This window comes from Apus apus, chromosome 1 (genome assembly GCF_020740795.1).
Source record: "Apus apus isolate bApuApu2 chromosome 1, bApuApu2.pri.cur, whole genome shotgun sequence".
NCBI classification, from domain to species: domain Eukaryota; kingdom Metazoa; phylum Chordata; class Aves; order Apodiformes; family Apodidae; genus Apus; species Apus apus.
Genome location: NC_067282.1, coordinates 121,434,013 through 121,446,793, shown reverse-complemented (window position 1 = coordinate 121,446,793; position 12,781 = coordinate 121,434,013). Strand labels below are relative to the sequence as shown.

Below are 12,781 nucleotides of genomic sequence, written 5' to 3'. Positions count from 1 at the left end.
TCAAAGGACAACTGGAAAACTACACAGGTTTTTGCTTGTTTTTTTTATGTTTGCTAGGCTTAAAGATGTGGAAACAGCTCTATTATCTGTGACAATATCAGCTGCACAGCATGCATTTCTCATAAATACTGCCTTTTCAGTCACTGAACACAGCTCAAAATGTTCCTGAGCAGTGTCAGGCTGGTCTAATATCCATCAGGGTACACTTAGTGAAAAATCCTAGTCACATTCACATCGAATTTTCTCACAGTTAAAGTTTAGAGAATAGTAAGGTCTGAATCAGACAGTTTGGGTTGCAAGGGATCTTAAAGATCATCTAGTTCCAACCACCCTACCATGGGCAGGGACACCTCCCACTAGACCAGGCTGGTTATAACCCCATTCAACCTGGCCTTCACCACTCCCAGGTCTGGTAGATATTATCTTTGCACAAGTGTTAGATTACAGAGCAAGATCATTTTGCCTACTATAATGGATTAATATTTGCAGCAATTTACCTATGGCAAAGACAAGCATCACATCCTGCAACCCAAGTGCTACAAAGAGGTTGCTGGGGAAATTAATAAACAAAGCAAGTATTTTGGGGGCATTAAGTTGACCGGGTTAAGTTGGGCATCAAACATATAGTGAAACTTTTTATCTGAACATGCATGAGGCAAGGTTTATGGATACTGAGTGAAAGTAGAATACAGGTAAATAAGTAGGATACTCCAGATCAGAATAAATTCACAGTAGGACAGGGAGATGCTGAACATAAACTTACATGAGAAATACTTAAGAGAATCTATACAAATCAGAAAGATAAAAGCAGTGATAACAGGCAAAAAAAAAAAACAACAAAAAAAACAACCTGCTGTGGTCCTCAGAGAAAGTTTGTTCTGGAATTGGGATGACAGAAACAGAGCTAAGAATGAGAGACTTTCTACAGAGACATAATAAAATATGAAGATTGTCACTGGGAAGAGAGAGCCTGAATCCAGCAGTTTGCAATGACAGAAATAAAGTCTGGGACTTGCAGAGCCCAGAAATAGATGACAGCAACCTTGCTTAAGAGAAGGAAAAGGAGAACAAGTTTTTCATAATAAAACACACTGTTGATTTAAACAGAAATAGGGTAATACAGGAAAAAGTATGAGTCACCTACTGGCTTTTAAAAGAGTCAGTTAAAAATAAAGAAAGCAAACTGGGTCTCTAGATATGCCCATTGTGACTGCACTGGATTCATGCAGTACAAATGGCTTGATGCTCCCTCAGACTTCAGAGGCAGAGGAAGAGCAAGTCTGGCTTCTCTCCTACAATACATCAACTCTTTCAACCCATCCTAGGCCATGCGTTGGTGCAGGTAAAACATGCAGCATTTATCTCAGCGTCTGCAGCATAAAAACGACTTCTGCATCCTCTCATTCAATTTCTGTCCTATGCAGTTTGTTATTGGAAAAAAGTCACTTTTCTAACTTGCCTCTGTTTTTTAAACACATTATCAAAATACGAAGACACAACTCTGCATGTTCCATATTTCACCTCCCTCACTTCCTCTCCAATTTTTCTGTCCTCACATTTAATTCCTTTTTGACTAAAAGCCTAATCTAAAGCCAGAGGGAGCCTTTCCATCCATTTTTGTGTCTTCGGTTAAGACTTTACATGCTTCAACTTACTGAGCAATCATGGCTAAACAGTCCAAGAATGGAAGCTGTTCTATGACCTCCTGTGTCACTGCACGTTGGTACAGATATTTCCAACAGAACTGAGTTTCAAACAACTTTTAGAGAAAAATAATGAAGTCTTAGTCTGTGAAATGTATATATCAAGAGCAATGTAAAAACACCTGGTCAAGGCTAGGAGGGGATCACCTATCCATTAAATATAGTTAGGTTGAATGTAGTGTACAAGATCGTAGGAGCCACTCAATTTGCAAAGCAGCAACGTTACTGCTAGTCTTTGAGAACTTCATGTGCCTTCTTCTGAGAATGTGGTGTGAAGCAGGAGAAGAAAAGGAGTGAAGGAAAACAGGAATTAAGGGAACAAAACGCAACACGCACTTTTCATTCTGTTAAAGCAAAGCCTGTCCAACCTAACCAAGACACCTCTTTTTCACCTGATTTTATTCCCCAGATAACATACCACTTCCATGACATGTGCACTCCACTGAGAGAGAAGCTGCAGGCCTTGGAGAGAGAGATCAAAGAGCTTCCGATACTCTGCATCTGTTTTCTGAGCTTCCTGTCGACCAGACCCAGTCACCACCTGGAACATTATTAAACAACAACAAAAAAACCAAACCCACATCAGAACATGCTGTATCCAGCATCCATAGCCAATTTTCTACACAGATTTCTTTTAAACATTAAACAGCATAATGTATTAACATCTGCATTAATATCAACTTTTTCTTCTAGAGACTTTACATAGTTAAACTTGACAAATTTTGGTCAAGTGACAGGAATCACTGGTATTTCTAATCACCAGAATATTGTTGCAGATGAATTAAGACACTAATTATATACATGTTATAGGTTCTATATATGTATACGTATGTGTATACACTTGCATTTCTTTTTTCTTAGCTGATCTCTTTAACTTTTAGTTTCATTTAAACTGCTATGAGCACCCATTTGGAGTAAGGGTCTTTCAGCTTTTGTCTTCCAAAAGAGACAAGCTAAAAGTTCTAGGATATATATCCTAGATAGATATAGATATATATAAGCAGAAGAATACCACAGTTTGTATGATGTATCATCATTATTTTTAATTTAAATAATAAATAGCATGCAGAGACAGAAAACTAGGCTCTGCAGCCAGCTTTTCATGATTCAGGTGATCAAGCTTTGCCATGTACCCAGACTGAGGTTTACCTGCTCTCTTCAGATATTCAACAAAAACTTTTGTTCAGCAACATGAAACTTGCACAAATAGCTCTAATCTCACACACCTCACTGTTGCTGTAACGAGCCAGTTCTGATATGAAACGCATATGGTCTTCTCTGATTTGGATCATCTGCTCACATATATTGTACTGGGGACTGCTGCTGGAAGATGTGCACGTCCATCTGTTTCAGATGACAAAAGAACCCCAGCAAAATCAGCTTAGGCAATAAACGGTACAACTGATACTGCAAAGAAAGAACCACAATGCATGATTTCTAAAAATAAAATCATCTCCTCTATCTGAGTCCTTTCCTCTCCTCACACCTCTACCTCTGACCCTGCACAATCCATTACTGATGGATTGCCCTTCTGAGTTCAAACAGCACATCTTCCAAGTCGTAAAAAAAAAAAAAAATTTACTCTGCCATCTCTCTTCAAGAGCATTCACTTAAGGACAGGACTAAAAAGTACTGAAAGGCAGGGCAGAAGTACAGGTACAGGGTGCAAGATACATCTAGCTATCTTCAGAGAGGTTTTCATTATTCTTGTTTAACTATGAAGAGCCTACAGTAATGCTGCCAACTATTACAAAAAGGCATTATTAAATACTATCAGCATGTTATCAAGAAGGACACAAAAGACATGCTACCAAGAATGTCATGTTAAGTAGCCTCATATTTTTAGTAGCTCAGTAGGCCCAGTGTTGTTCATTTTCTCTTAGCAATTACATGCAGGTTATGTGTTTTTTCTGCAGGAATTAAAATGCAAAGCACTACATTCTAAATTCATGTAACTGCATGGAGGGAAGGTCTTGGAGGAGCATGGAAATGTTCACTAAAACAAAGCAATAACCATAAAACATGGAACCAGTTATGGAAACACTAGCTGCATTTTCCAAACATTTTGCTGTGCTGCATACCTAGCCAAAAAAAAAAACAACAACAACAAAAAAAAGAGCTGGGAGACAAGCTAAGTTGCTGCTCCATATACGATATACACATGCCTATTTACCCATGCACTACTACTGCTCACCTTGCTTAGCAAAATCCTTCATTTCTTTTAAAGAATGTTTCATATTTAAAGGAAAAAATGAAAATTAGTGTAAGATAAAATTCATTTCCTCCAACCCAGGCCATAAGAAATGTCAGATGCAAGAATGAGCTCAGTAGCATAGCAAGTTCTTTAAACAACCTGCTTCTCTAGTTGTATTTATTACGTGAAGTACATTCATAGTAAAATACCCACACCAAAAGTAGACCAAGGCAAAATCCTATTAAAGTAAATACCACAGACTAATGGGTGATTATGAAAGTAGCCTCTAAGGGTCTGACTTTTTTCCCAGCCCAGATGTTTCCCTCTATGTGTCTTTCTCCCTCTTACCTGGATTTATTTTCCTCGTAATGGGCACTGGTCTTAATGTATCTTGCAAGTTCAATCTGCATGTCACCAAACAGTGGGACAACCTGCAGCTGCTGTACACAGGGAATAAATCAGATAAATTATTAAACAAAATCTTAGTGAAAGGAAATAATAATTTATCCATATGAAAGTCCAACATGATCCTTATTCTATTTAATTACATTTAAAACACAAAGGGAATTACCTTAAAAATCAAGTATTACGAAACACTTCTCTTAACCAACCTTAAAGTATTTGTCTATCTTGGCTAAATTTATCCTTTTCTTTGCATCCAGCTTGTATATGTTACTGACACTTCCATCCATCAGGTACAATCCAAAGCCCATAACCTGAAAAAGAAAAAAAACAAACCTCTCTGCACAAGGATCCCAGAGGTAAAAACCTGCAGCAGTAAGATCATTCTTCATATCATTAAAAACAAGTAATGTTTTAAAAACAGAGTCCTGAAACAGCCACACTCCTTCAAACAGAATATATTTCAAACGTGCACTCTGTAATATCCTTTTATTATATGTATAAGTAGTAGTTTTCACATTAAAATCAGCCTGATCAGTTATCCTTAAAAGATGCTACTTGCTTGTATAAAGGATTATCATACCAAAAAATCTCACTGAAAGTAGAGTTTGGGTGGTTTTAGACAGGTTTTTTTTTCCACTTTCATTTTATTAAAATTCTGTATATGCGAACTTATCTGTAGCAGAAGTTTAGATCTAACATCTCTGAGCTATTGCTTTTTATGGCTTTCAGCACATCTCTAAATTATACACTTAACAGTTCAGAAGCACCCAAAAATATCTAATTATATTCTGTCAAAGTTATTAATTAACATAAAGTCATAATTCATAGAATCATAGAACTATTCAGGTTGGAAAACACCTTTGAGATCACTGAGTCCAACCATCATCCCTACTCTACAAAGTTCTCCCCTAAACCAGATCCACCAACACCACATCCCAATAACCCTTAAACACATCCAGGGATGGTGACTCAACCACCTCCCTGGGCAGCCTGTTCCAGTGTCCAACCACTCTTTCTGTGAAAAAAAATTTCCTAATGTCCAGTCTAAACCTCCCCTGTTGCAGCTTGAAGCCATTCCCTCTTTTCTGTCACTAATTACCTTTGAGAAGAGACCAGCACCAACCTCTCTACAGTGACCTTTCAGGTAGTTGTAGAGACTGATGAGGTCTCCCCTCAGCCTCCTCTTCCTCAAACTAAACATTCCCAGCTCCTTCAAGTGTTCTTCATAAGATTTACTCCCTAGACCCTTCACCAGCTTCGTTGCCCTCCTCTGTACTCACTCCAGCACCTCAATATCTCTCTTGAATTGAGGTGCTCAAAACTGGACACAATACTCCAGGTGTGGCCTCACTGGTGCTGAGTACAGGGGACAATCACCTCTCTGCTGCTGCTGGTCACACTGTTTCTAATACAGGCCAGGATGCCATTGGCTTTCTTGGCCACCTGGTCACACTGCTGGCTCATATTCAGCCACTTGTGATTTAGAACCCCCAGGTCCTTTTCTGCCAGACACTTTCCAGCCACACCTCCCCAAGCCTGTAAGGTTGCCTGGGGTTGTTGTGGCCCAAGTGCAGAACCCAGCACTTGGCCTTGTTGAAGCCCAGACCATTAACATTAACCCAATGATCTAATCTATCCAAGTCTCTCTGTAGAGCCTCCCCATCCTCATGCAGATCAACACTCACGCCTAACTTGGTGTCATCTGCAAACTTACTGATGATGCACTCTGTGTCCTTATCAAGATCATCAATAAAGATGTTAAACAGAAACGGTCCCAACACTGAGCTCTGAGGAACACCACATGTGACTGGCCCAGCTGGATTTGACTCCATTGACCACCACTCTTCAGGCCCAACTGTCCAGCCAGTGCTTGATCCAACAGATCGTATGCTCATCCAGGCCACGAGCAGCCAGGTTTTTTTATGAGATTTCTATGGGGAACCGTGCCAAATGCTTTCTGCAGGTTCAGAAAGACAATATCCACAGCCTTTCCCTCATCCAACAGTCGAGCCATCAGGTCATAGAAGGAGATCAGGTTCGTCAGGCAGGACCTGCGTTTCATAAACCCATGCTGACTGGGCCTGATCCCCTGGTTATCCTCTATATGGCTTCTAATGACACTCATGCTCCATGACCTTCCCTGATACTGAGGTCAGACTGTCAGGTCTATACCTTCCTGGATCCTCCTTTCTGCCTTTCTTATAGACGGGTGTAACATTTGCTACCCTCCAGTCCATTGGGACTTCCCTAGTTAGCCAGGACTTCAGGTAAATAATGGAAAGTGGGTGGCCATCACGTCTGCCAACTCTTTCAGCACCCTTTGATGTAGCCCATCCAGTCCCATAGACTTGTGTGCATCTAAGTGGTGCAGTAGGTCTCCGACCTCTTCTTCTTTAATTGTGATGACCTCATTCTGCATCTCCTCCCTGTCTCCTAGCTCATGTGGCTGTATATCCATGGAACAGCTAGTTTCACTGCTAAAGACTGAGGCAAAGTAGGTGTTGAGCACCTCAGCCTTCTCCTCATCCTTTGTTACTAAGATTCCCTCTACATTCAAGAAAGGATGGAGATTTTCCCCAATCCTCCTTTTGTTGTTAATGAACTTATAAAAACATTTTTATTATCCCTAACAGCTGTAGCCAGTTTGAGCTCTAGCTGTGCTTTGGCTCTCCTAATTTTCACCCTGCATAAGTTCACTTCATCTTTATAGACTTCATGAGTGACCTGTCCCCTCTTCCAAAGGACATAGGCTCTCTTTTTGTTCCAAAGGTCCAGCCAAAGGTCCCTATTTAGCCAGGCTGGTCTCCTACCCTGCTTACTGTTTTTTCAACACACAGGGACAGCCTGCTCCTGTGCCTTTAAGACTTCTCTCTTGAAGTACGTCCAGCCTTCCTGGACTCCTTTATCCTGCAAGGCAGCCTCCCAAGGGACTTTGTCAGTCAGTCTCCCGAGCAGGTCAAAGTTTGCCCTCCAGAAGTCTAAGGTGGCAGTTTTACTAACCCCTTTCCTTGTTTCTCCAAGGATCAAAAACTCATATCATCTCATCATCACTGTGCCCTAGATGGCCTCCAACCTTTACTTCGCCCACAAGATCTTCCCTGTTCAACAGAAGCAGGTCCAGAAGGGCACCCTCCCTGGTCGGCTCACTTACCAGCTGTGTGAGGAAGTTATCTTCCACACATTCCAGGAACCTCTTGGAATGTTCCCTCTCTGCTGTGTTGTATTCCCAGCAGATGTCTGGGAGGTTAAACTTCCCCACAAGAACAACAGCAAGTGACTTCTCCCAGCTGCTTATAGACAGCTTCACCCACCTCACTGCTTTGGTTGGGAGGCCTATAGCAGACTCCCACAGCAACATCAGCTTTATTTGCCCTTAACCTAATCCAAACATTCTGAACCTTGTCATGACTATACTTATTTCCAAGCTCTCATGGCATTCTCTAACACACAGGGTCACTCCACCCCCTCTCCTTCCCTTCCCATCCCTCCTGAAGAGCTTGTAGCCATCAACTGTGGCACACCAGTCATATGATGCATCCCACCACGTTTCTGTGACATAGTCACAGACCATGTCATAGTTTTCCTGGTCTATCATGGCTTCAAGCTCCCCGTCTGTTGCTCATACTGCGTGCATTGGTATAGATGCATTTCAGATGAGCTAATGATTCCAATACCTTTTTTCCACTGTGGGCCCCATTTCCTACCTGACCCTTCTCAGGTCCTTCCATGATTTCTAAACATCTATCCTTTCTCTCAAGTGTGAATCCTCCCTAGCCCACCATCCTTCAAGCCCTGGCATGTTTCTCTTGGGCTTGTCCCTAACACACTCAGTTTTCTCCCTTTCCCCCTCACATCTAGTTTAAAGCCCTCTCAATGAGCCCTGCTAACTCCTGCCCCAAAAGCCTTTTGCCCCTCTGGGACAGGTGCATCCCACCTGCCACCAGCAGGCCACAGTATTTACAAAAGCAAGAGCTCAGCATCAACAACTTCATGCGTTCTAAGCATGCAATTACCAAAAGGCCTAAATATGAAATATGAAAAATATGAAATATGAAAGACATTTTGCACATCCTTGCAGACGGAACGTGAATGTTCTAAAGTTCACATATTCTTCCATGATGCTTCACTTTGGTTCTAATAAATAAAGACCTTCAGAAGTGAAACACTGAAGGGGCTCAAAATATTTGTCATGAGGCAGCTTTTCAATTCTTACTCTCTATCTTTTTTCCACTGCAAGACTTGCAGCTGATAATATTAACCACACATCATGTTGCTCAGCACTCTCTTATTACATGTACATATTCCAGCCATCTAGACAAATCTACTTAATAACCCCAATTTTAAGCTGTCTCTTTCCTGAAATCTTTGATACACCAAGAACACTTTGATACCTCTTTGCCATATAGATAAAAATAAAACACAGTAGTTTCTTTCTGTTGTCAGGATACTTCATTGAAACATATTTCCATGAAATAGGTTCCCTAAAAAGGCTGCAAGTTCAAGTGAGTCAACTTCAATTTATGAAAAACAAAAATAGATTAGAAACTTTCTAAATAGATTTAGCATATAATAAAATAAAAAGAGAGTGGAGAGGGGAAAAAAGAAAAAGGAATAATCTGAGTTATTTGGCTAATTCGGTTCTACTAAAAAAAAAAAAAGACCAAAACCAAAACAAACAAAAACAAACAAAAAAACCACAAACCCAAGCAAACAGGAATCCAAAGATTTCGTGTCCTGCCTCAACCATTCTTTTTTACTTTTGTACCAAAAAGAAACCTACTTTCAAAAGCATATGCTTCTCACTGGGTGTTAGATACATTTTGTTCTCATAGTAGTCCACACATAAATTCACAATATCTGCAAGCAGCTCTTCATAGCCAACAATCACCTCCAACTGCTGCTGTAAAGACTGTAAACAAATAGAAGAAAAGGATATGAGTCAATTACTTATACTCCCTGGGAATCAACAGTTACTACCAAACTGGAAGAGCTTTAAGAGTTTTGTAAAGCATTAAGTTCTTGGCAAGAAGACAATTAAAGCTTACTTGAGTTATCTTGTTGTGGTTGGCAAGGAACATGGAGAGGTTCTGAGATTCTTGAATGGACTGAGGATCTGCCATTTTTCGCAGGAACTGAGCAGCTCTTTGAAAAATAGAAGAAATAACAGCATTTCTCTTCAGCAGGACTGTTTATAAGCATATCTGTCACCTCAACAGAAACACAGTTGTCCCTGAATCTGCCAGGGGAACTGTAAGGTGTCAGTAGATCTTTAAGTGCCAGTACAATGGAATATCATTCACTGCTCATACAGGATTGTCAACCTCAGCGCACCTACAAACTCCAGAATCAAGCAGAAAGAGAACTTGGCAGACACAGCCAGTGCTTTTTTGGCACAGCTTTATAGAAGTGAGCTATCCAAACACAGGCTATGGTCTTGACACATCTATGTCAAGGGCCAGTTTTGTAAAAGATGAAGGGAAGGTTTTTTAGGAAAAGAGCTGGAAATGTAGGTCAGTATGAGAGAGATATGGACTGAATTTATCCCAAATTACCCGTTTTCCAATCTCAAATCCCCCCACTGCCTCCTAGTTAAAAGACCCAATCCAACCCAATGCAAAAACCATTGGGTATATCCCTCAAATGACAGGGGCAGCAATGGCTCTGTTGAGCTAAGTCACACAACAGCCCAGGAAAAGTCAGCCTTCCAGAAAACAGAGTTTGTCCTCCGTAACTGAGGTTGGATATTAACTGAAATAAGTAAAGGCAAACCAAATAAGTTTCTGAGGTCTCCAGGCACAACAGCTACAAAAGGCAACTACTAGCTGAGGTAGAAAAATTCAATCTCATGTAAGTGGAAGCAGTACAGATAAAACTGACTAACCATTGCCTGAGTAGTTTTCCTCATGAAAGACCACCTGTCCTGACCATCTGTCAGCTCAAGCACAAAACTTGGCCACTGACATCCCACCCTCCTCCCCTACACCTACAGTCATGACAACCTCGAATGGCAAAGCTGAAACATCTTAAGAAGTGTAACAACTCTCAGCTACGTATGTCAAAAGTGGATGCCAAAAATAGGATAGGATGGAATGAAAGTAGCATACAGCACCAGGAAGGGTGGTTTCCTCTCAAAAAGAAGAACTTTTAAGAGCAAAGTATATTCATTACATTTAGCATGCACCAAGAGAGAAGACAGTTTGGCACTAGAAGGCAGAAAAACCTTTAGCTTCTGGAAGGACAGTATAAAGAAAATAGATTTACTCAAGTGCCTCACTGCAAGCAATGCATCCCTCGTTTCAAGGTTACTTGTCCCCCCCACGAGAAGGGACTACTTTGAAGAGAAAGCTGTCAGAAAAGGAGCAACTGCTGCCATCTCGTGGGAGGTCTGTATCCTGGCAGGAGAAACACCGCTCCCGTTGCTCCTGGCCACTTACCGCTTGTAGGCTGAATGGTCGTTCTTCACACTGCACTTCATATTCTTCAACTCATCCAGCACTGCGAACATGTTGATGAATTTGCCGAGGGTAATCAGATATGCTTCAGACACAAAGTCCTTCCTCCTCTCTGCATGGCACAGGCGCCTCACCTCCCCGCAAAACCGTTCAATTGCATTTCTCTTAACGGGGAAATAAGGAATAAAAGCCATGATGTTTCCAGGAAAAAAAAAAAAAAAAAATTTCATTGCTTAACTGGAGCTGATGCAATTAAAAGCAGTACTCAAGTAGAAAAATGTTTCAAGCATGTAAGGCTAAGAAGGCACAGGCATTTCAGCTCCACACCTGTGTACTTGCTCTATGCTGCAAGTGTCACCAGCGACTTTTCCCACAGAGCTTGTCTGGCACAAACAGGAAGGTTCTTCTTTGCAGATCAAAGTAATAAAAGTTTTAAATCTTTAAAACAAGTGATTTCATGCTCTTTAGTGAGGAAATGAATATGTATTTAAAGGCAGATGATAGGTAAGTTCCCTTAAAACAAAAAAAATTCCGCAGCAAACTGTACATGCCAAGTCTTAAAAATCATACTGGCACATGTTTGAGGGCTTATTTCCAAGCATGCATCAGGGTCATTTGAGATTGAGATTACAAAAAAGACAGCAACTTGGAATGTAAAGAGAAATCTGTTCTGATTTTAAAGCACTAATCTCCTTGAATGAAAGGAGATTGTTCATACTCGGCAAGATTTGCCAGTTGGGGAAGATGTCAGCAAATATTACATTTCATTCAGTCTCCTCTTCCTGTGTGTTCTGGGGCTTGCAGGCTCTAGCTGCTTCAGCTCCCTCTGAATAGTGCCTAGAAACATCTTCAGTCCATTGAACCAAATGGCAAGCTGCCAGCACGGGAGGAGGAGGAGGCAGGACAGACTGCTATTCTCCAGCACCCGTGTGGCTCGGATGGCTGGCAGGTCACAACTGGGTTAGTTGTCTCAAGTATGAATTTCCACAGCAAAGTTGCACCTGCTGCTCTGGTGCCCAGTGTTGTGCATCACTCATTCCCCAACAAATGTCTTCTGTGCTGAGATGGTTTTATGTGTTCATGTGAAACGTATTATATTTCTTTTTCCTTTCTTCCCAAATTGCCAGATCTCTGTCCCCACGTGTTACATAGGGACCATATGCAACTGCCTTTGGTTTTATGCTGAAAGTCTTTAACAGAGACCCACATGAAGTTTTTAAGATAGGCACTAGAAATTTTGCCCTTCAGGGGGACAACATGGGTTGGGTTTTTTTCTGAAGTGTAACGACTAGGTATCTGAGCACACAATATCAGGCATACAAAATAATATAAAAATAAAAAAGTGACAAATTTCATTTCTGTTCCTTTTACCTGAAAATACATAAAATTCATCAGTTTTGTGACTTCTGGCTCCAGAACTTCCACAGTTTTCTCATAAATTTCTACTCTGTTAGGCTGTTCATTGCACTTGACCTAAAGATAATTAAAGAGATCATTACAATTGGAACTTTTCCTGATAAAGCCTCAGAAACTAAAATCCTTAGAAAATGCATTATTACTCTAAAAAGACAAACTTAATGCATTAACTTCTGGGTTTGGTAATTTTATGCTAGTCTAAGCTTAAATGTGTGGAAAAACAAAAATAAATCTAAGATTTTTTCTATTACCTCACAGCAAATAATTTAGATGTCAAATACCCCTGTATGGTTAGGCAATATTTTCCCCACATTAAGCCACTTGCTCAAAATCATGCACTAAAATAGGGCCAGAACCAGAAATTAAACAGATCCCTTAACATCCACTCTGAATATTTGAATGACAGGGTAAGCCTTGCATTTTGGTACAAAAATAATTGCATTACAAACTCCTTATAAAGCAAGCAGGTGTCAACTCATGCTTTTAATTTTGTTCAGTTTTCTGATGTATCTTAATGTTCTTCCCACCCCACACCTGTACAACGATTCCCAGACACTTGAGGCTGACCTGTTCACCAGGGTTTATTTTTGCATACAGATGAAGAAAACACT

The 12,781-nt window shown here is 40.6% G+C and overlaps 1 protein-coding gene across 5 annotated transcripts in view; it reads right to left on the bottom strand.

Annotated features, from left to right (window-relative positions):
- CYFIP1 (cytoplasmic FMR1 interacting protein 1) overlaps positions 1-12,781 on the bottom strand; it is an 85,308-nt gene that overhangs the window by 50,632 nt on the left and 21,895 nt on the right. For all 5 annotated transcript variants that reach the window (XM_051608601.1, XM_051608602.1, XM_051608605.1 and 2 more), the window contains exons 5-12: positions 12,126-12,227; positions 10,737-10,918; positions 9,348-9,444; positions 9,083-9,211; positions 4,509-4,613; positions 4,246-4,337; positions 2,930-3,047; positions 2,122-2,244 (exon numbers count right to left, since the gene is read on the bottom strand). In XM_051608601.1, the coding sequence (XP_051464561.1) occupies positions 2,122-2,244; positions 2,930-3,047; positions 4,246-4,337; positions 4,509-4,613; positions 9,083-9,211; positions 9,348-9,444; positions 10,737-10,918; positions 12,126-12,227 (948 nt within the window). The remainder of the gene's footprint in view (positions 1-2,121; positions 2,245-2,929; positions 3,048-4,245; positions 4,338-4,508; positions 4,614-9,082; positions 9,212-9,347; positions 9,445-10,736; positions 10,919-12,125; positions 12,228-12,781) is intronic.